At 41.2% G+C, this 23,148-nt stretch overlaps 3 protein-coding genes across 3 annotated transcripts; 2 read left to right on the forward strand and 1 right to left on the reverse strand.

The window, feature by feature from the left end:
* Window positions 1-2,500: 2,500 nt before the first annotated feature.
* nr0b2a (nuclear receptor subfamily 0, group B, member 2a) lies at window positions 2,501-3,844 on the reverse strand. The gene is made up of 2 exons (XM_034103186.1): window positions 3,217-3,844; window positions 2,501-3,100 (listed from the first exon to the last, which is right to left on the reverse strand). The coding sequence occupies exons 1-2, from the start codon at window positions 3,749-3,751 to the stop codon at window positions 2,859-2,861; spliced, it is 777 nt and encodes a 258-aa protein (XP_033959077.1). The 5' UTR covers window positions 3,752-3,844; the 3' UTR covers window positions 2,501-2,858.
* Window positions 3,845-12,148: 8,304 nt separating this feature from the next.
* On the forward strand, window positions 12,149-14,607 carry gpatch3 (G patch domain containing 3). Its single transcript, XM_034102554.1, has 7 exons — window positions 12,149-12,620; window positions 12,768-13,219; window positions 13,321-13,495; window positions 13,738-13,797; window positions 13,891-14,012; window positions 14,096-14,223; window positions 14,347-14,607. Exons 1-7 carry the CDS (start codon window positions 12,173-12,175, stop codon window positions 14,528-14,530), a joined length of 1,569 nt encoding a protein of 522 aa, XP_033958445.1. The 5' UTR covers window positions 12,149-12,172; the 3' UTR covers window positions 14,531-14,607.
* A 1,333-nt stretch (window positions 14,608-15,940) lies between these two features.
* gpn2 (GPN-loop GTPase 2) lies at window positions 15,941-21,881 on the forward strand. The gene is made up of 6 exons (XM_034102475.1): window positions 15,941-16,026; window positions 16,500-17,021; window positions 18,724-18,880; window positions 19,066-19,226; window positions 20,938-21,068; window positions 21,253-21,881. Exons 2-6 carry the CDS (start codon window positions 16,602-16,604, stop codon window positions 21,323-21,325), a joined length of 942 nt encoding a protein of 313 aa, XP_033958366.1. The 5' UTR covers window positions 15,941-16,026; window positions 16,500-16,601; the 3' UTR covers window positions 21,326-21,881.
* The last annotated feature ends 1,267 nt before the right edge of the window (window positions 21,882-23,148 follow it).

The raw sequence follows: 23,148 nt of genomic DNA on the forward strand, positions 1-23,148 counted from the left end.
TTCCATTTTGAGTGCATTCAATAATGAAATGCCGTTATATGCATACAATAATTGTGTTTAACTCATCTATTTCACATTTTGGCTTATAGAAAATGGGACATACTGCTTGACGTTTGCAGAGCTTTGTTTTAATGTTCTTTCACCACATAATATAAAATAATTGCCATTTTGCACAATTTTCTCTCATATATCAACAAATCCTTTATTCCCAGGATTTTCTAATGCTTTAGCCTACTTCTCCTCTTTATGTCTTGGAATTATTGTTGTCAAGCTCGTCTCCCTGAGGTCACAGTGTTGCAGCAGGCAGCCTTTTCCGCCCTCAGCAAAAGAAAGAACTCGTTTGGCTGGTTCTGACAAAAAGGAAATAAAACCTAGAGGATTGTCTTTGTAATTTGTTGCAAAGGGAAGAAGCAGTGCACAAATCCAGAACTACTCCTTTGGTTAAAAATAATGAAACTTCATGAACCATAATGTCTGTTGATGCTACTGTCAATTAAAATGTGTAAAAGCTAATATAATTAGCCACAAAGCAATACAACATAGTAAGACTTCTGAATTGTAGGACTATGGAACATATTGAAACTGCACAGAAGATAGCTGCAGTAGCATCAAGAGAACAATTCTAAATTCTGGTTTATCACGATATTGGTGACAAGACTTTTCCTTTAGATTATTACAAATACTTAACGAAGTGCATTGAACTACAAACGAGCAGTTCCTCTGAATTCTCCTGGGCCAAATGCTGAGTTGTTATAGTTTGTGTTGTGTTGAAGTAGCCCTGTGTAACCCAATTTCCTCTAGCTCTCTGCCCCCGCCAGCACATTCCTGTTTTACCTGTATGAGGTGTCAAGTAAAAGCTCACTGTTTCACAACTAGCATACCACAGGTTAAGACTAATCAAAAGGGCTTGTTCCAATCAAATCTAACCTGCAGATTAACAAACTCAGATTTTATTCAAGGATACTTTATTCAGCATTCAGATTTTCCTTTACTTATTTTTAAAATCTGATTCTTGTTTTGTGTGGAGCTTTTCTTTTTTGTGAACAACAATGGCAGGTTCACTTGTTTACTGTGTCTTTGTGATCATAGTCTTTATAGTAACATGAGAAGTCCATTGTTTACCATGAGAGGGAGACAAAGTACCTAACATACAAAGGGGGCTTACTTTCCTGAATATATATAATATGTACATATATATTATATATAAATCAATTGAGCTCTGTGAAAAGTTGTAATCACATGTTTTTAAAGTCTCCCCTCAAGAGAAAGATACTCACCACTGATATGTTGAACTCACAGTTTGGTTTCAGGACAATCTGGTAAAACGAGAAAGAGAACACATCATGCATGAATCAGATGTGGTTTCTTAATTTGAGTTTAAGCAATACCAACCAAGTATGAGCTACATTCTCAGTGTCACCTTACTATTTTAAAGATGCCTACAATTTAGATTAGTTTATGTTTATTTATTTAAAGGACAGTGCACATTAATCCACTTTGCTGTAAATGAGCCAGTAGCCATGGCTAATTTTCAACTGTTGTCCTTGGCAAGATGTTAAATGACCACAACAAGACTAGAGAAATAAAAACATAATTAAATAGAGTACAGTAGACAACAGCAGTACAATAAATAAATAGCAGATTAAGAAAATAACCAACAGTGGTGTAAAGTAACTAAGTACATTTACTCAAGCAATGTTCTTAAGTACAATTTTGAGATACTTGTACTTTACTTGAGTATTTCAATATTTTGCTACTTTGTACTGGTATTCCACTACAATTATTTAAGACCTTAACTTACTTTACAGATTTGGATTAATGATGTGAAATATAATCAACACTTAAATAAGACTTTAGTTACACCTGGAGTAAATTCACAAGCTACCCTGCAGTATACAAAGTCATTAAAACTAGCTGCACCTTTACCAGCTTTGATAACACTTTAATGATCAATAATTATAAAACATATCATATATATTATTCTGAAATGGACCGAACTGCATAATGAGTACTTTTACTTTTGGTATTTTAATTATATTTGATGCTAATACTTTTCTACTTTTACTTGAGTAACATTTTGAATGCAGGACTTTTACCTGTAACAGAGTATTCCTACCCTCTGGTACTTCTACTTTTACTCAAGTACAAGATCTGAGTACTTTTTCCACCAATGATAACCAGACATACTGTATTACAATATGTTAATTTCTAAATAGGTATGCTTTATTTAAGATTCATCACAAATTAGTGAAATGGTTTTCTGAAACCCATAATCACCCATATTAGTATTTTTAGGGATAACGTCTTTTTTGTTTCATTTCTAGGAAATTCACATAACACGTTTGCTTTCAGGTCTTGACAAGAACTTAAAATAAAGGGACTTGAGCACACTTCCACAACATGTCGGTATTGATCTGTAAGTCTTACATACAAATAGTGTGGCTTGCTGTGAGGATTTAAAAGACTACAAAACATCACTGTAATGTTCATTTACAAAAATATATTTATTAGAAATGTTCTGTATATTCAGACTTATTTACAACATTAAGGCAAGTAGAAAATATCTTCCACATAAGATGCAGAATATGAACAGTGGGTACAGTCTCTCTTTTTGTAAAAATTCTGCCTTTCAACTTCAGTGGATAACAGATTTTCCGACTAGGCTGTGCTTCAATGCAATACAAGCAATTCATATTCACCAATTGACAGTAGTGTTGTAATTGCTTTTTTTTAGTAGTCCGCTGTCAAAAATTCCATCATTTTATGAGGAAACATTGTTCAGGTTGGTCAGCGAGAAGTCCTGCATCAACACTGCTAAGACCATTGGATTCAACTTTCTTCAGTCCACCTGTCCTGGTCTATCTGCAGAAGAGCATGTCCACCAACAGCTCCAGCAGATCAGCCTGGCCTATCACGGGCCGGAAGAAGAGTTCAGTGATGAGGCTGGGTGTGATGCTCTGCAGCATGGAGGCTGTGAGGAGGATCCGAGCAAAGCGCTCCTGGTCCCCTGGGTGAAGGAGCTGGACCATCGCACTGAGGGCGTGCTGAGCCTCCTGCTGCAAGCCTTCCACAAACACAGCTGCCTTTAAATATGGAACATCTGTTGAAAGTAAAGACCGAAAATTAGACACTGTCACAGACATGTATAAAGCAGTTTTCTTACTCCTGGGAACTAAGTATTTGTATTTAATTTAATAAATAAAGATGAATTCATACCTGGATTGAATATCGTGGTCCCTTTGAGGTATGCATACTCCTTTGGACTCAAATCCAAACTCCAAAACTTTTTAAGACAGGACCTAAGTTTGCTGACCCCAGACATGGTGGGCTGCTTCCTCTCCATATCGGGGCTCTCCTGGCGGTTTAGGAGAATCCTTTTCAGCATGCTGTCAGCAGGTGTGTCCGTCACCTCAAAGTTCACTTGCTCCTGGGCCAGACCCAGGATGAAGAGCGGTGCCCAGCAGCTTTTGAGAAGTATGAACTGGTCATTTGGTGGCATCTGGTTAAAAGCAGGTAAGTTCTTCATGAAATGGACAGTCTTAACCAGAACTGCTGACGCTTCTTTGCAGACCTCGGAGGGTCTTTTCAAGCACACTGTCCTTCGCAGCTCACAGTTGCATCGGTGAGGTATTGAATTGTAGTTTAAGCAGTTTTGGTTTGGCTTGCTGTTATCCATTTGGCTCAGGATGTTGTACAGGATAGGGTTCGAAAACCTGTCGCTGCTGGGTGCACAATGACACCTGTTATCCATTTTGTCTTTGATTGATTGAGATCTGTGTAGTTAAATTGTAAGAGACCTCTCAAATGATGGGCTCTCCAAGAGCTTGTGAGTACTGCTGCTGCATCTTCCAGTGCCCTCGTATTTATAGGACCGACCCAGCCTACTAGGCGGACCTTGACTTGTCAATATACTCTGAAAAACAACCATGTGCTCTGCCAGATGACTGATGGCATAACCCTGGGAAACCGATAAGCTTTTCTCAATGAAAAGGAGCTGCTAGAGTAATGCCTAGATATCAACAGCAGGGTAGGGCCTTATCTTGTAGCCGGTGTCATTAACCCAGGCAGTACCAAGCTACCAAGGACTGCACGGGTAATCAGCGCCACGCCGTGTCCCTGCACCCTGCCAGCTCACACCTGGGAGCTGGAAGGAGGCCAAAGCAGAGCGGGGTCATTGACCTATAAGTTATATCCTCATGAGGTGTAGCAAGTCCTTTTTTTCATATAAATGTATCTTGTAATTTTCAAAAAGCTTTATTGGCATTCTAAAACTTCCCTTTTACCTTTGATATAAACTAACCCAATTAAAATGAACCAACATGACTTATACCAAACAGCTCTAGAGATCCAAAGCCAGGATTTTAGAAATGCTAATTGTATTTTCGCTAAAACCCAGAGACCAAGAAAATCTGATATCTATTCAGCTAATTCTCCATTTATGATATCTAAAAGGTTATTTACTCATAAAAGGTCGGATAATGAAGTTAAACAAGTTCTGCATGCTAACTGCTCATTGAGGCTGTACACAGTGGTGCTTTAAATTAAATACTAACTCCATCATTCAAGCATGTTTACAATTGTAATCGTAATCTACGGATGCTAAGCAAGTGTAATGTTTGCCATATTCACTTTTTTAAGTTAAGCATGTTTGCATGCTAACATTTACTAGTTATCATCAGTACAAAGCACAATTGAGGCTGAAGGGAAAGTCAAATTGAAGATTGGACATGATAACAACTCTAGAATCTAAAAAAAGATTAAGATTTTTGCAATTCAGTCTGAGGGGGACATGGGTGTGTTTCCAAAATGTAATGGCAATCTATCTATAATAGTGTTTAAGACATTTCATAAAAAACACAGGAAGTGTCAGGGGATCCCCAAAGTCAGAACGATCGATACTGAGATGAGTTTCAGGACAACGCTGAGATATGTCAGTCAGTCAGTGGTGGACAAAATTGCGTATTTTAAGGGCTTTATCATTTGGCAGGATCTGTCACGATTCTCATGTAATGTCACGTTTGTAGTTTTGTATGTTTGGGTATTTGCTGTCATGTTTTCCTCCTGGGTTATTGTCTGGTCCTTTTCCCTGTGTTTTTCCTCCCGTCGTTAGTTTCCCTGGTGTGTCTAGTTGTCTGATTGTGTTGTCCTGCCCGGCTGTTTCTCGTCTCGTGATTACCCCTCCCTGTATTTAGTCTTGTCTCTTCCTGTGTTCAGTGTTAGTTCGTCTTTTGTTGGTGACTGAGTTCACCGGTGAGTGTTCTGTTTTGTCTGAGTTGGTTTCATTATCCTTGAAATAAAGATTTATCAGAGTTATCTGCATTTGAGTCCTGCTTCCTTCACTCAACCGTGACAGTACGAACCAACCAGATATGGACCCAGCAGATGATCCATTTGAGGTGGAACTACAACATTTTTCCTTTTATTTGGCTGGCTGCTATGATTGGTGAAAGGGAGCGTCCATTGTTCTGCAGAAGGAGGCCGCTCTGGTAGAGGTGCACCGGTTGGCTATGGAGAAACCAGACTTGGTGAAATTCTTACCTGGCTGGATTTAGATTTTCCAGCCTGCTGACTACAAACGTCTCGGTGTGTTCCGTCTGGAGTCAACCAGTGCTTCTGCCCCAGTTCCTGCTCCTGTCCAGGAGTCATTTTCTGGAACTCGTCTGGCTTTTGGAGGTCCACGGAGCCTTCAGGCGGCTTCTAAGAGAAGGAGTCGCAAGTCCAGGCTAGCAGCCCGAGCCCCAAGGGCCATGGTTCCGGCCCCAGTACCGGGCCCAGCAGCAATGGTTCCGGCTCCAGAACCGGTCCCCACAGCCATGGTTCCGGCTCCAGAACCGGCCCATGCAGCCATGGTCCCTGCTACAGAACCGGCCCACACAGCCATGGTCCCAGTCCTGGCCCCAGCAGCCATGGCTCTGGCCCCAGCAGCCATGGTTCCGGCTTCAGTACCGGCCCCAGTAGCCATGGTCCCAACTCCAGTTTCGGCTCCAGAACTGGCTCTCCGGCCGACGCCAGCTCCCCGTGTCCTGTCGGCGTACCGGCCGACTCCAGCTCCTCGTCTCCTGTTGGCTCTCCAGCCGAAGCCAGCTCCCCGAGGGAACCTGAGAGGGGACTTGTGTCGGTCGGGGGAACCGACCGACTCAGGTCCCCTCTCCAGTTCCCTCTCGAGTCTCCTCTCGAGATACCTCTCGAGTCTCCTCTCGAGCCACCTCTCGAGTCACCTCTCGAGTCTCCTCTCTCCTCTCCTCACGAGTCCCCTCTCGAGTCCACTTTCAAGACACTTCTCGAGTCCCCTCTCGAGTCCCTCTCATGTCTCCTCTCGAGTCCCCTCTCGAGTCTCCTCTCGAGTCTCCGTTCAAGTTCCCTCTCGAGATCCCTCTCGAGGCACCTCTCAAGTCACCTCTCGAGTCCCCTCTCAAGTCCCCTCTCGAGTCTCCTCTCTAGTCGTCTATCGAGTCTCCTCTCAAGTCCCTACCCAATGTCCTGGTCCGTTGGAGGTTCCGCTGGGGGTCCTGCCAACCCTGGGTCCTGTGCTGTTGGAGGCTCCGCCGTCTACTCTTCTGCCGGGGGTCCTGCCAACCCTATGTCCTGTGCCGTTGGAGGTTCCGCTGGGGGTCCTGCCAACTCTATGTCCTGTCCTGTTGGGGGTCCCGCCGACTACTCTTCTGCCGGGGGTCCTGCCAACCCTATGTCCTGTGCCGTTGGAGGTCCCACCGACTACTCTCCTGCCGGGGGTCCTGCCAACCCTGTGTCCTGTGCCGTTGGAGGTCCCGCCGACTACTCTCCTGCCGGGGGTCCTGCCAACCCTGTGTCCTGTCCCGTTGGGGGTCCCGCCGCCGACTCTTCTGCAGGGGGTCCTGCCAACCCTATGTCCTGTTCTGTTGGAGGACCCGCTGAGAGTTCTGCCAATCCCATGTCTTGTTCCGTTGGGGATCCTGCCGAACCCTGTCCCACCGGCTCTGGTTCCTGTCCGGCCGACACCGGGTCCTGCCCGGCCTCCGGAGCTGTCCCGTCAGCGCCTTCCTGCCCGGCCTCCGGAGCTGTCTGGTCTTCGCCCTCGAGCCCGGCCCCCTGAGAGCCGCGGTCTTCGCCCTCGAGCCCGGCCCCCTGGGAGCCGCGGTCTTCGCCCTCGAGCCCGGCCCCCTGGGAGCCGCGGTCTTCGCCCTCGAGCCCGGCCCCCTGGGAGCCGCGGTCTTCGCCCTCGAGCCCGGCCCCCTGGGAGCCGCGGTCTTCGCCCTCGAGCCCGGCCCCCTGAGTGCCATGGTCTTCGCCCTCATGCTCGGCCCCCTGAGTTTGCCCGCTGTGGTCTTCGCCCCTCCATGGACTCTACCTTGCACCCGGGCCGTCCGCCCGAGACCCCCACCTTGGACTTTGCCTTGCCCCCGGGCCGTCCGCCCGAGATCCCTTCTGGGCCCTCCGCTGTGCTCCTGGGCTGTCAGCCCAAAACCCGTCCTCCAGACCCCCTCCACCCACCCTGGGGGCCCTAGTTTTGTGTCCCTCCTCCGGACCCCCTCCACCCACCCTGCTTGAGGTTTTGGACTTTTGTGGGGTTTTTTTAGGGACGTCTGGAATCCGTCCCTTGAGGGGGGGGGGGGTTCTGTCACGATTCTCATGTTATGTCACTTTTGTATGTTTGGGTGTTTGCTGTTATGTTTTCCTCCTGGGTTATTGTCTGGTCCTTTTCCCTGTGTTTTTCCTCCCGTCGTTAGTTTCCCTGGTGTGTCTAGTTGTCTGATTGTGTTCACCTGTTGTCCTTATGTTTCTCCTCCCCTGCCCGGCTGTTTCTCGGCTCGTGATTACCCCTCCCTGTATTTAGTCTGGTCTCTTCCTGTGTTCAGTGTTGGTTCGTCTTTTGTTGGTGACTGAGTTCACCGTTGAGTGTTCTGTTTTGTCTGAGTTGGTTTCATTATCCTTGAAATAAAGGTTTATCAGAGTTATCTGCATTTGGGTCCTGCTTCCTTCACTCAACCGTGAAAGGATCCTATAATAATAATAATAATAATAATATCAGATAGATGCTGTTTTTATCCTTGACTCAATTAAAGTTGGCAATTTTTTCGGGGATTCCAGTCTATAACATTTGTAACCGGCGGTAAAATGTTCCACCTGTCATTTAAATGAATTTACTCTATTACGTTATCGCCCTTGTGCCTGGCACGGAGGCTTGAGACTGATAAGCTAATTACTTTATTGATTTCACAAATAAACAGACTTCTAATTTTTAATGACAAGCTTCTTTCAATTTGACATTTAGTGCCATGGACCAACTTAGGGAACACCCCATTGTAGGGTGACAGGTGACCCAATATATAACGTATTATGCTCTATACCTTTGTAGGGACGGTCACAAGCCCAGCAGCCTGGAGGAATCATTATGGAAGTTTCATAGAAGGATGTGAACCACAGCGCAGAGGGTTCAAGGTCAGTTCATAAAGTGACTAACTGCAATAAAGACATTACAAGCCAGACACTACTGGCAGCACCAGTCACCGAATGTTTGTTTTACTTCATCAGTACCTTACTCATCCCTTCAGAGAATACTCCAGAATGTTATAGCCTCGATTACTCTCCTGAAGTGATCTCATTACGATACAGTGATTATTCATGTAGTACGTGACATGTCTGTAACGTAATGGACCTCAGCTTTGAATGCATGACAAAACCAACTTCGTTATCTACAAGAATGTGATCCTTTTAGTTTTCAGTGACCTGTAATGCACTCAGAAAAACCCTCAGGCTTGATGAAGTAGGCCTACAGTCGTAAATGCTTGAGATAAGGCTTGCGTTTATAGAGGTTAGGAGCAGGCAGAGACGGACACGGAGGACAGACTCTTATCTTCACCAAGACAGTAAAAATAAAATGTCCTTCATTCTATAAATGGAGCAACTGCTGTATTCTGAGTTCAAGCAAGCAAAACAGTGCAGGTCTGATAAAGCATGATGTAATGACACTTAAAGATGTCCAGGCCTTTTTTCTAAATTATCATTGACTCAAAATGTATAAAGAAAATTGCCTGTAATATCGTTTTCAAGTTAAATAAATAATAGCACAACGTAGGTAATTGTGCCAGTATAGCAACACAGTTTGCCTTTTCTCTGGCTTTAGTTTGTCCAGGTCAATGAACTCTCAGAGCTGGACTGACACTATGTTCGGTACATTACATTTAGCCTTGACCTAATACAGCAGAGGTACATTCACCTGGCTCTGTGTTCATAAGGTCAGCAACACAAAGGTCAGTTACTCCGCATGGGTCATTTGCAATCCATGGGGATAAATATTAAGATCATCCTGGAATTTGAAATGTGTGGAATTTAGTTTGCTCTTATACAGTTATTTCAGGTTGACAATGAAAGTAATACATCTGTATATACGTATATTTAAATATGATATTTACTTACTAGACCACTATGTACTGTAAACAGTACATTTCCAGATGCAATATGCTGCACTTACATTTTCAAAACATTCAGTTTGAATAATTTTCTTGATAAAAACTAAATTCACAAGTTGAAATAAACATTTACCTTTTGATACTGGAGAAATCAAGGTCAACACTGATCAATGGTCCATCTAGTCTAATTTTACAAACTTTTGAGACTTCAACACAATAAAACAATAGTGCCGTTCTGTTTTTGATCATTATGGATATTTGGTTTTGATTTGCAATCCGTCTCTCTTCTTTCTTTTCCCTTTTTTTTGGACTGGATGACTAAACCAACATAACGCTAAACTCCCTTTTTGGGTAATGACCAAGAGGTTATGTTTTTTAAAAAAAAAGAAAAAAACCTGCACACATGCTTTGGTCACAAAGACCGTTTCAAGACTGACTAAGAGTTGTTGTTAGTATAGCTGAGAGTAATACACAACCAAAAGCTGGCATTGAATACATTTCTAAGTAGTGTTTAGTTATCCTTTGATTAGACGTTTCCTTAATAGTTATATGTTTGCACTTTGTTTTATTTATAAGTTCCGATATTTAATATTGAAGGAATTGAGAAGGTCTTTTGTCTAATTAAAACAAAAACATTTATATTTTATATTCCCCAATGTGTACAAAGTATTTAAAAAAGTATTGTTACTGGTACCAGAATAAAAGAAACTTTAATAGTAAAGCTGTATCTTTCATTTATAAATGTTGACTGTGACTCTTCCTTTCAGATTTTCTGGTATGTCTTCAAGCCTCAGCCTCAATATTACTTTATTTTATTTTCTACCACAGACGGATATTTGGTTTATCTATTTGTGACACTCAGAGGGCCTAACTGGACACAGCAGGGCCTTTTGAGGGTTTTCCTGTCCAAAAATTCCTTCAGTAATTTACAATTATTCAATTTGATAGATAATAAACCTAAAAAGTAACATTTAGCTTCTATTTCTCCTGTAAAATATGTATATTATCTGTAAAGTTATGTTGTTGTTGTTGTTGTTGTTGTTGTTGTTGTTGTTGTTGTTGTTGTTGTCATCAATAATTCCCAACAGATGTGACACTTGTGAGTATTAGCATGGCTCCAAAAGCCATAATGGTTAATACACAATTTGTGTGTGACAAGTGTAATGTTAAGTCAGGGTCCAGACATACGGTTCTAGTTTTACTGCCTATTACTATCAAAACACACAATGATAAAAGCTGAGGTGAAGGCCAGAGGCAACCCTTCAGGTTGATGAACTCTGACTGAATCATTTTTTTCGTTGTCTCTGAAAAAAGTTGTGCAGTAATGGGAAAGACTTTAATATTTTTCCTGAAAGTTATAGCATGTCTTCCACTAGTTACTCTAAAATAGATATGTAAAGCTTTAAAGTTAAGATGTCATCATTATCACTGTTCTGCTCTTAAAAATGGTTGTTATTACTTTATGTTTTGTTTGTGTGATTACCCCTAGCTGTCAAAGAAGAGGGGTCTCTCTTAAAAGAGATTTTACTCCTATTTTATTCCCTTTGTAAAAAGAGTGTTTTGTTTTTCCTTTGGTTTTATGAAAGTACATCACTGGCCCTTTCACGTGAAATCAGGTGAATGTCAGATAAAGAAACCTCAATGCACATACAGTCAAACTATAAGAGATGGATTTCCTTATTGATTATTTAGGATGTGTGATTTGATAGTAAATATAACATATTTTCATGAAAGATAAAAATAGTCCACGCTACTATGTATGAGCATGGACATAGTGAATATTCTATCTTTACCTTTTCATATAAACCTCCACACTTTCGCTTTTCTGTTAAATGTATGAAAATGATCTGTACTAGATAACTCAATAAGCAAGTACAGTTTTTAGGTACTTGTGTTTTATTGAAGTATTTACCAAATATTTTCATATGTAATTGTTTTGCAAACATTAGTTGCAGAATCACATTCATTATACAATATCTAAATTAACAAAACATTTATGATGAATAGTATGAATTAAGCTACCCAGCAGTATATACAGTTGAAATGAATCCCCATACCTTTGCAAGCTGCATGGGGCTATTTCCTCCCACTTTAAATCAATGCACACTTATTTATAATTCAGTGATATTTTATGTATTATTCTGAAATCCTAGGCCTACATTCTACATTCAAATGCAGGACTCTCACTTTATAAAAGGAGTGTTTAAACTATTTTTAAACTTTAATGTAACTCCTTTTGCTTAATTAAATTAGTATTTCTTCCATCACTAATATAACAGAAATACAAATAATAATAGTTAGAGTAAAAAAGACATTAAAGACTGTTACAATATCGGCAATATGTAGTTTATTTCTAAATATAACTCATCTTTAAAATAAGGGACCTGGTCACACATAACATATATATTGTGAAGTAGCTTTGTAGAGAAATATTTACATACTTCAAAGGTGATAGTATAATATTGACACAGATTTTTGTTTGTTTTGTAAAGTAGATTTTATTTTTAGGGTAATTTCATATTCATAAAAAGAGATGGGCTGATGCCAAACCACATTTTTTAAAAATGTTTACCAAGAATTCAAAAAATATAGTTGCACTATTAAAACATTATGAATCAAAACTAATTGTGAATTTAACAAATATTGAATCTGAAATATGTAACTTTTTTTTACTATTTTATATCTCCACCCCTGATGCAAACTTTTAAATGTTCTCAGGAAGCGGAACTGACGTCATTACCGTTCCGATCTGTTGATGTTTAACATCCATAAAAGAAACAAAGATGGCGGACGCTGTAGCGGTAGCTCCTGTGTATTTAGCAATTGGTAACATTCCTGTTGCCTTTCACTCCGCGGACCTGAGAAATTATTTCAGTCAGTTTATAGAGAGCGGAGGTTTTCAGTGTTTTCACTATCGACATCGACCGGAGCTTCTCAGGGAGTCCGAGGGGTCCGAAACCCCCCAAAAACCCGTGTGTGGAGAAGGTGAAGAGGGCAAAGAAATCAGCTCCGTTGCAAAAAACAGCGCCGTGACAGAAAACAGCTCAGTGACAGATAACAGCTCCGCGAAGAAGCAGACGGTGAAGTCCTGCTGCTGTATAGTCTCACTTCATGCTAAAGATGCCGACAGATTGATCAAGATGTATGCGGGGAATCACTGGATTAACTCGAAGGGGGACTGGCTGGCTAGACGCTGTGTTGTTAAAAGAGTAAAGGTTTCACACGACAAAGGTTAGGGATCAACATATTTCATACATAGTTTAAATAAAGGCAAGCTCATTTTAGTAGCTTCTCATACAAACGGATCACTCCTCGTTTTGTCTGGATTAGACATATTTCTGTTGTAGTTCTCCATTTTAATTTGTTTTCCTTTTCCAGATGATGGCTCATTCCCCTATAAATCGAAGCACGAGCAGCGCCATCGAGTGTCCTTAACAGAGCGTTTCACAGAAGCTGACCTCAAGAGTTTATCCGAGCTGAATCCACCAGCTCTGATGCAGAATGGCAATGTGGGCACACCGGTGAAAGTCTTCCTCCAGCTCATCCAGTCCTGCAGACTGCCTCCGAGACTTATCCGGAAGTTGGGCCTCACTTTCCCCAAGACTGGCTCCAACCGCCGGTACGGCAATGTACCTTTCCAGTATAAGGACAGTTGGACACTTCCAGCCACAGAGGAGACTATATTCACAGCTGATGGACATGAAATCTCAGGACCAGGAACTTATACTGCTCCATACCTAGGACGGAGGCTGCTGGCTGACTGCACACAAACAACAGAGACTGACGAGCCACAGGAAGAAGAAGAGGATGCACATTCAAATGCAGATGATGTGGGTTTGAATCCATACATCATTATGTTTATGTCAAGTATACATGAAAAATCATCATGCCTTGACTGCTGTTTGACAATTTGTCATGTTGTTGGTTGTAGGATGATGACTGGTGTGAGGAGTGGGAACGCCATGAAGCTTTGCATGAGGATGTTACGAGCCAGGAGCGAAGCAAAGAGAGGCTGTTTGAGGAGAGGATCGAGCTGAAGTGGGAGAAGGGCGGATCAGGCCTGGTTTTCTACACTGACGCCCAGTTCTGGCAGGAGGAAGAAGGAGGTTTGCAACACTAACATACTAGGAACAACTCTTGATATATACCTCTTGAATATCAAATAATATGGCTGGTGTTGTTTAGTTTAAATCTGAAAGTGTTGTGTATTTCTACAGATATATTTTAAATGTATTTGTATCTAAATTGAATCATAAGATAAATGTATTTGTTTTTTGTCCTTAAAATGAAGTTATTTGCTAGAGGAGATATCAATAACATTTATTCCTTCTTTTTTTCCTGTTTTCAGATTTTGATGAACAAACGACAGATGACTGGGATGTCGACATGAGTGTGTACTATGATAAAGGTATTTCAAGTTTGTTTTACATCTGCGATAACATTGAAGCCAGATTACCTATGCAGGATCAGATTTTCTTTAACAAAGGTCTTTCTCTCGCAGATGGAGGTGACATGGATGCCCGTGACTATGTCCGGATGCGGTATGAAAAAAGGCTGAGGGAGGGTCTTGAAGAAAGATCTGGAGAGAGTCAATCCATTGGCAGCTTTGAGAAGTACACTAGGGTAAGGATGTGGCCTTTACCTTCCTCCATCTCTTTAACCATAGCTTATATGAACAGTTTTCATAATATTGTTTTACTTTTTAGGGCTTTGGCCGTCGTTTGATGGAAAAACAAGGCTGGAAGGATGGTGATGGTTTGGGAAACAGTCAGATTGGGATTCCTGACGCTCTTGAGAGTGACGGACAACATCCCTATTGTAAAAGGGGCTTTGGGTGCGTATGAACATGAAAACTGAATCAAACAAAAATAACTGCATGTGGCATGTTTTGGTATGTCAATGAGTATGTACTGTTTGTAGTGCTCTCCTGAAGTCAATATATGTTTTTTCCCTGCAGGTATCATGGAGAGAAATTGTTCTTGAATCCCGTGAAAAAGGCCAAAACAGATCTTCATATAAGTACAGTCTATGACAAACCTAAAAACATTGATGGAGGCGACACCTTGCTGAGACGTCAACCAATCACTAGTATGAAGTACAGAGGCTGGCAGCCAGGTGGCATCATTGGACCCCAAAGATGACAACTTTTTTATTTTTCTATAGATTTTTTACCTATTTACTTGTCTGACTGTTTTATTAAAACATTTTTCAAACCTTTCATTACATTTGTGGTGATTTTGTCTTTTTATATTATTATATAATTCCTCAAATTGCTGTCTTAATCACGAAAAAAAAATGTTGTTCCTGTGTTAAAGGTCACATGTCATGGCCATTTCCACTGATCATAATTCCATTGTTGTGGTCTACTAGAATAGATTTATACTGTGCAATTTTCCAAACTCACATTGGTTTCGCATACAGCATCTCTGTAAAGTATGTGTATTCACTCTCTTCACTAAACGGCTCGTTGCAGCTCTTGCCCCCCCCCTCCCTGTGAGCCCAGTGTGCTGGTCGGGACCAGTCGGGACGTTGTGACTCGCGCTAAGCTCCGTGGAGGTGTGATTTCCTTGTTTAGCGATACACAGCCAAACTCACCCTGAGCACACACAAAGTCACAGCCGGAGTAAAAACAATAAGTGTGGCTTGATATTGAGTAAGAAAAAGGTTGATAAACGCTGTGAGAATGGGTCTGCAAAGAGAATTTCGCCGCGATCCCAACTGTCTGTTATCAGCCTGCAGCCAGGGAGGAGAAATCAGCAGAGCTGCATGCACTGAGTGTGTGAGGAAGTCCGTGGATTGGTCAATTTGGACCAATCTGCGGGGGCTTAACGTAACGGCTCCACGGATTGGTCCATTTCGTTCCGGGGACGACATGACATCATGATGTACCCGGAAGAATCAAATGGACAGTGACGTATCTCCAACGAGGCGTTTCGGGGAGGTATTTTCTGTTTTAGAGTTGTACTCCCTACATGGTGTACTTTGAGGGTTTTGACTCTGCAGACCGTTTACATGCATAAAAACCTTCATAACACACAAGGGGACGGGCAATAACCGGAAAAGCATGACATGTCACCTTTAATGCCTCACATATGTATGGAAAATGTATTAATGTTACATATGTTTTAGGCTGAAATATAAAAACTGCTATCCAATAGGCAGTGATTGGAAAAAGTAGTCTTTTTATATAAACAGCAATACTGCAGTGTAGAATTAATCCATTTCAAATAATAAAAAAATACTTAAATAGAAGTACAATAGTATGAGTATCAATACATATATTTGAAGTACCAAAGTAAAAGTCATTGTTACTAAAGTTGTCAGATAAAAAGTATGTAGTGGAGGATAGAAAGTGCAACGTTTGCCTCTGAGATGTGGTGGAATAGAAGTATAAAGACGCATACATCTAAATACTCAAGTAAAGTACAAGTACTGCAGAATAACTCGAGTACATGTACTTAGTTAATTTCCACCACTGCGCAAGGGTAAATGTAGAATCCCTTTCAAATAAAAAATATTGCTTTTATTTTGAAACCTCGAGCACGTGACCCGGATGTACTTCCCAGTTTTTTAGCCAGTTAGCTAGCTGCCGCTCTACGCATGCAAACCTATGATGCAAACACAACGGCAGCAGACGGTAAATATCCATCCATACTTATTACATTTATAAACAAAGTCCACAATGCTACAATTTGCAGTTTTTATTTAATAACTGTACTGTTAAGTCATCCGGAGTGTGATGTTGCAATTGTTTATTGCAACATCATAATTCAACTTAACCCTGTTTAGCTAAGTATGGGGGGGGGGGGGGGGGTCCTTTCAAACCTACAGAGAACCCGTAACTTTTTAGGTTTTAGATATATATATATATATATACCCCCAATTTATGTGTAGCTCACTTCAAGCCAAAATTATGCTGATCTTCGTTTTGCCCATTGAAGTTGCAGGATGTGTGACATTCCATTATGTAAACAAAGTCAACAGGGATTACAATGTGTTACATCTCTTTGACTATACAGCTTTACAGAAATTAGTAAAGTAACCTGTTATGTCCTTTTGTCTAGCCTTTTGCATGCTAATGATCTCACACTGACTGATGTGACCCTGCAGGTAAGAACCTGGATGTAGACACCCAGTAGGACATCCCATGTGGACCTCTGACTTCTGGCCCCATCTTATGTGATTCTCTCCAATCCTTGTGTAACTGAAACCATGTCAAGCCATACTGGAGTAAAGCCCTCCCTGCGCTTCGGCCAGGTGGTCATTGGACCCGCAGGCTCTGGAAAAACCACCTACTGTCGAGGAATGCAGGAATTCCTGACTAGCCTGGGACGCAAGGTGGTTGTGGTGAACATGGACCCTGCCAACGAAACACTACCGTACTCTTGTGCGGTGAATATCTCAGAGCTGGTCACTTTGGACGATGTGATGGAGAGCATGAAGCTCGGGCCCAACGGTGGGCTCCTCTACTGTATGGAGTATGTAGAAGCAAATCTGGACTGGTTAGAGAACAAGCTGAAAGAGCACAGTGACTGTTACTTCCTGTTTGACTGTCCAGGACAAGTGGAGCTCTACACACACCAGAGTTCAGTAAAGAATATATTCTCACAGCTCGCCAAGTGGAACTTCAGGGTGAGCTTCTTAAACATTCAGGGTTATTTTACCTAATTCTTACACTGATGCTTTATCTACTGTATACTGTCATCATGTATATAAAATACATTAAGATAATAGTTAGGATAACCTTTAATTAGTCCCAGAGCTGAGATACTGCAGTGTTTCAGTGCCATAGGGCAGTGGTTCCCAAACTTTTTGTGCCCAAGGCACACCAAAGGACAAGTAAAAATCTCAAGGCACACCTATTGTGCAAAATAGCCCTTATAACACGTGTTATCACTCATATCATGTAAAATATCTGTATTATGTGCATAATTATTTACTAATGCCAAATAAAATGTGACAAAGACAACTATATTACTCATGAAATATTTATTAACGAAATATTTCAGAAATTAATTTGAAACGTTATCAAATTAGGCTTCATCAAAGCAGCAACACACTCATTTAAACCAGACAGGTCACAACATTAAACATGAGACAAAGGACATTCAGCACAGAGAACTGTCAATGCAAGGAAGCTGCATTGTCCATGGTCCTGAACTACAAATTATAAATGTAACATTTCAGCAGAGATGGGGTCGTTACTAAAAAAAAGTAATATATTACATATTACTTTAAACAAAAGTAATATATTACACTACTTCGTTACTCTCTACATAAAGTAACTCGTTACTTTACTCGCAGGGCCGGCCCGCCCCTCCCTGCAGGCAGATCACGCAGACTGCTAAAGTTTCAAATGTTCTCTTTAGTTCAGTTTCCATTGTCGCATAAGACTGATCCAGATCCTGAATGTTTTCCTATCTGACCATGGCTGTTCTCTGTCTCCTACTATCTGTATATTTTGCGCAGTCTATCTATCTCTGCTCACGCTATTGCGTCGGCGTGTTCTCCTGCGTGTTGGCCATGTGTTGCACTGGAACCAGACACCGCAAAGACTTCAGCCGAGCACGTACAATAACTCTCCTTACCAGCAGGCGGCGGGAGTGTGTATTCGTCATTCAAAACAGGCAACAACCGGAAGACAGAGAAGAAGAACAGACTGATATAAACAAACAACAAATGGCGTGTGCGGTAGCTCCACCTTAGCAAGTGTTCTTTGCAGGTGCTTGTTGAGGTTTGACGTGGTGTTTACAGCAGTGGATAACAGCTTCTGGCCTGGACACAGTTTTCACCGTCACATTCCTGTCTATTCTTCGGATGAACTCAAAATAATGGGCACACCTCCACCCCTCGAGAGTTATCGCTGACTCAGCCATGTTTATGCAGCACTGCACGCGGAGATGTGGACGCGCAAGTCGCGCAGATTACGTACATATAAACCTACAAAGTACTGATATAGTAAATTAAAAAAATATTATTTTTGTGTAGTTGTATATTGCAATAATAATGTATGGTTGTCACAAAATCCCACGGCACACCCGGACTTGCCTCACGGCACACCAGTGTGCCGCGGCACACCGTTTGGGAACCACTGCCATAGGGGATAGTGCCACAACAAGAGTCATCATTAAAAAAAAAGAAATAAAAAAGCTAAATATAAGTTCATGATTGGATTCACATTATGAAATGTTGATATATCACAGTTTGGTATAAATTGTTACTGCAAAGGGGAATTGTCAGTGTTGGTATGTGCAGACTACTGGGAGCAGTGCTGATTGTCATGATTGTATTGAATCCTGATACAAGTTCTCGACCACCTTCTCCCTTTTTTCAGCTCACTTCAGTGCACCTTGTGGACTCTCACTACTGCGCTGACCCGGCAAAGTTCATCTCTGTGCTGTGCACCTCCCTGTCCACCATGCTGCACGTGGAGCTTCCCCACGTCAACATCCTCTCCAAGATGGACTTGATTGAGCAGTATGGCAAACTGGGTAAGTTAAGGGCTTTTGGCTTTATCTTAAACAAAAACAAAATTCTAAAACACTCAAAAAATATTACAAATAAAGCCCCAGTATTCTTATATTTCTCAGAAATAAACAAGCAACTTTGTCAGAAACATATTTATGTGGTCATTTAATTCACCATTTTAACATTTTTCCTGTCTGTTCTTACACAGCTTTCAACCTTGACTTCTACACAGAGGTCATGGATTTGACATATCTTCTCGATCACCTGGCTGCAGACCCCTTCTTTAAGAAATTCCATCGTCTTAATGAAAAGTTGGCAGAAGTCATACAAGATTACAGCCTTGTCTCCTTTGTGCCTCTAAATGTGCAGGTATTATCCTTGACTGTTTTAAATGGTTTCTTGTTTGTTATCTATACGCATGACACTCTGTCTTAATGTATTTCAAACGACTGGTGGAATATGCAAGCCAATATGTCCATATATATATACTTAAATATGATTCAGTCATTAAAAGTTGAATTCCTGGGGCTTCCACTTAATTTCAAAAAAGGATTGGGCTGTTGATGCTAATCTAGGGGTTAATGGTACATGGATGTCATCAACCTTCTAAATTATACTTAATTCAATGTTATTCATATAGGTTTATAATGTGACTAATGGTAATATTTTCTGTAACGGATCAAGTTGTATGCATGATCTGCAGCTATTTTGTAACGCCAACAAAAGAAAAACATCGCTCTGTTTCTGATCAGGGATCTTTTTTCTGAAAGAAAAATGAACAGAGCTACTGTATATTGCAATCTGCTAGTAATGTAATTGCTAATTGATAACAAATGTCAAGTCTGCTATGAGCTTAATCCAAACTCACAAGTAGCCTGAACAGCTGTACAAAATATGGCACACACACAGAAATAAGGCCTTGAAGCTTATCTGTGTTTGGCAAAGAATAACCGGATGAAAGATTACAAGTTTAGTTAAACCTTTTATTAGCCATTGAGTCTTTCCATGTTTTGAGTGTAAGTTAATTTGAAACCCTTTGTCTCAGGTTTTATATATTTCTGTGAAATTATGCAAAGCCATGAGAGATGTTGAGTGGATAGCATTTAAGAATTCCTTCATTATATTTGTACAGGGATGCTTTAGTACCCACTGAATATCTATATTATTAAGTATAACCAGCCCAAACATGTTAAACTCCAACATTTATTCCCAAGTGTAAAGATGACTCCCTTTTCAAGACATCTTAAAAAATCACTCATGGCATATTTCATCGTTCCAACAGGTTCATCATAAATCATTTTTAGCAGTTGAAAATTGAGCAGTAGATCAATGTTCTGCAGATGGATTGGGCTGTTGAAAGGGAGTGGGCTGTCTGCACACTGTATTCGTTCCCTGCCATTATGTTTTCATGGAGACTGATATGATCCTGTGTGATGAGTCTAGACCGCTGTGCCATTTCTGCCTATGGGACGAGTAATTTATACAAATGGCAGGTTGGCAGTCTTGTTTCCACAGTGGTGAGAACGCAGCCTTGATGTGTTTCTACGTTTTTCTACACCCTTTAAGTTGAGCAGCCACTGGTAACCGTGGTTACCAAGGGTACTTTAAGAGAGCAAATTTAAAAGAACAAAGACACAACACGTTTGACCTTGACAGGGACTAGATGCTGAACTCTGAGCAGCAGAGGAAGTTTGGGATTTTATGGCTTTGTATTCATGTGTAGCTTATCACCAAATACTGAGCATTGATAAACATACTGCAAGGCTGAACGGGCTGCACTGCTACATTTCTGAGGGGGTTTCAAAATCTTTTTCCAAGGAAAAAGCTGCCTGCAGTCTGCTCCTCCAGTAGATCTGCCAGGTAGAAAAACAATAGGGGAAGAGAATAAGGACATATGAAGCAAGTTAAATCCCACACTAATTTATATACTGTTTTATACAGATTATTCAGAAACCATGAATATAATTAAACGGCACATTATCAAGGTTTTTTCAGCAAATCTTAAGCCATCTGGCAGTTTCAGGGAATTTGTCAAGGGAAAACCCCCCGATCTCACATTCTTCTCCTCTTTCGTTTCCAGGACAGAGAGAGCATGATTCAGGTCTTACGGACTGTGGACAAAGCCAATGGCTACTGCTTTGGAGACCTGGAGGAGAGGAATCTGCAGGCCATGATGTCAGCTGCTGTGGGGGCAGACTTCCAGTTCGACTCGTATCCTTTTCTAATTGCTATGGTGACTCGTGTTTTAAAGACAAACCTTGAAATTTGCAGGAGATTGTAAAAACTAATTCACAATCTCTAATGATTTTCAATGGATTTTGCTAAGGGTAACCTGAATCTTAAAATATACTTGTAAAATGTACGTCTTTCAATGTTTTCCTTAACAGTTCTTCAGTACTCTTGGAGTGCAAGAGCGCTATGTTGAAACCAGTGGAAAGACTCTGGAGGAGGAAATGATGGATCTGTAAATTGAAAAACCCAGATAAAAGGACAAAACTGTTTTTTGCCTTTTTAGCTTCAGTATACAAGGAGAGTCTTGGCAACATCCATCTAACTTGGCCTGAATTCTGAGCCTCTCTGCGAAAGCGAAGAAGAGATAAGAACTACATTTGGGTGCTGTCGATGCATCAAGGTTGCACCACACGTCATACAATTCACAATGAGGACAACTGAGTAGGGTAAATGAAGAGCTTTTCTTCAGTTATCATCGAAAGGGGTTAATCTCCAATTAATGCCAATACATTTTCTCAAAATTTAACAAATGCAACGGCCCTCATTTAAGTTTAGTTTTGTTAGATGTTTATGTTCACCATTATTTTAAGAGCACAGGTCAAATGTCAATGGCTAAACATCATGGGTCAGTCACACTCATTCTGAAACAATAAGGTGACTGTATTTTTTGTTTTCTCTATGGGGATTGGATGAAAATAAAAGATTCATGTTGTTACTACTCAATGGTTATTTGAGTTTATTTGTGCATCAATTGGGTTCTGTTTTTGAATTAAAGAAGTATGGCAAAGATAATCCTGAAGATTTTGATTTTCTTCCTGTCATGTGCATTTATTAGTGTTGAGAACATCTGACAGAAAGATACAGAGTAGAAAATCCCCTTGATATGAAGAGGAATATAATGGAAGTTGACAATCAGCAGTGCCTCAGATACAATAACATGACTGCTTAACTAATGCTCAAGAAACAATTTATAACAAAGACGAGTCAGAAACATCGCCAACACATCAGAAGTAGAAATGACTTTGGCCAAGAGCAAGTGCATATATGTAGGCCCTCTCTTTTGTCCAGCAGATGGCACATGAGCTTGCGAATCCTCTTCCCAGATCCTCTAAAGTCTGCTCCAAATGTTCCCTGCTGCCAGAGCAGAAAAATTAAGTCAGGCGGGGAGAGGAAGCTACATTAAATCTGTTTCTGCACAACTGGCCCTGTGTCTGGTCCCTGCGATGGAAGATTGTCTTTCTAAAAAAGCTAACTAAAACTCTCTTTTTAACTTGGGAGATGACTTTGTTTCCACTGCTGCCCTTATACTCTGTCTTTACTGTGAAACCCAGTTTAAGAACCCAACATCCGCATTAATGAATGTACCTCATTAACATTACAATTCAAAAGTCTAGACACTCATACAAACATTAAACAAGAGGCTTCGTGTCAGAGTGAATGTACTTCTCATGCACTGCTGTATTCACTCTGAGATAAAGCGTGATCCCCTTTGCAAGCTCACACTGATGTGGGAAATCACATTAACCCTGTATGGTATGATGTGGTGGCTGTGAAAAAATTATATGTGCCTGCAAAGCTCTGCTCGCAGTGCATGAGGGGGTGTGTCAGGCAGAATGTTAAATTGTGTTCCAATGTTTGTACATGTGATCAAGTATGCCTGCTCACTGCTACTTCCCACTGCTACTTCCTGCCTTTCCCCCCCTAGAGGTAGATGTGTGTGCGAGTGCATGTGTGTGAGAGAGAGCGAGAGAGACAGTTTGTGTGCGTGTGTGTGTGTGTGTGAGCGAGAGAGGCAGTTTGTGTGTGAGCAAGAGGCAGTTTGTGTGCGTGTGCAGAGAGTGAGAACATAAACCAAAAAGGCAACCTCGTCCCACTTACACACAGAATCTGAATTTTAATCAACAACCAATCGAAGGAAAAAATGTCTTAAAACCCTTAAAATACACTTGCATTAAAAAAAAAAAACTCCCTCTACACAGTACACACACACACACACACACACACACACACACACACACACACACACACACACACACACACACACACACACACACACACA

The sequence above is a fragment of the Pseudochaenichthys georgianus genome, chromosome 16, assembly GCF_902827115.2.
Source record: "Pseudochaenichthys georgianus chromosome 16, fPseGeo1.2, whole genome shotgun sequence".
Classification (NCBI taxonomy): Eukaryota; Metazoa; Chordata; class Actinopteri; order Perciformes; family Channichthyidae; genus Pseudochaenichthys; species Pseudochaenichthys georgianus.

Bases quoted from the DNA above. Each gene is read 5' to 3' on its own strand.
- gpatch3 (XM_034102554.1), top strand. From the start codon at position 12,173: ATGGCGGACGCTGTAGCGGTAGCTCCTGTGTATTTAGCAATTGGTAAC. The intron at 13,496-13,737 runs GTTTGCAACACT...TCCTGTTTTCAG, and splicing joins CTGGCAGGAGGAAGAAGGAG to ATTTTGATGAACAAACGACA. The intron at 13,798-13,890 runs GTATTTCAAGTT...TTTCTCTCGCAG, and splicing joins GAGTGTGTACTATGATAAAG to ATGGAGGTGACATGGATGCC.
- gpn2 (XM_034102475.1), top strand. From the start codon at position 16,602: ATGTCAAGCCATACTGGAGTAAAGCCCTCCCTGCGCTTCGGCCAGGTG. The intron at 18,881-19,065 runs GTAAGTTAAGGG...GTTCTTACACAG, and splicing joins TGAGCAGTATGGCAAACTGG to CTTTCAACCTTGACTTCTAC. The intron at 19,227-20,937 runs GTATTATCCTTG...TTTCGTTTCCAG, and splicing joins TTGTGCCTCTAAATGTGCAG to GACAGAGAGAGCATGATTCA.
- nr0b2a (XM_034103186.1), bottom strand. From the start codon at position 3,751: ATGGATAACAGGTGTCATTGTGCACCCAGCAGCGACAGGTTTTCGAAC. The intron at 3,101-3,216 runs GTATGAATTCAT...TACTTTCAACAG, and splicing joins GACCACGATATTCAATCCAG to ATGTTCCATATTTAAAGGCA.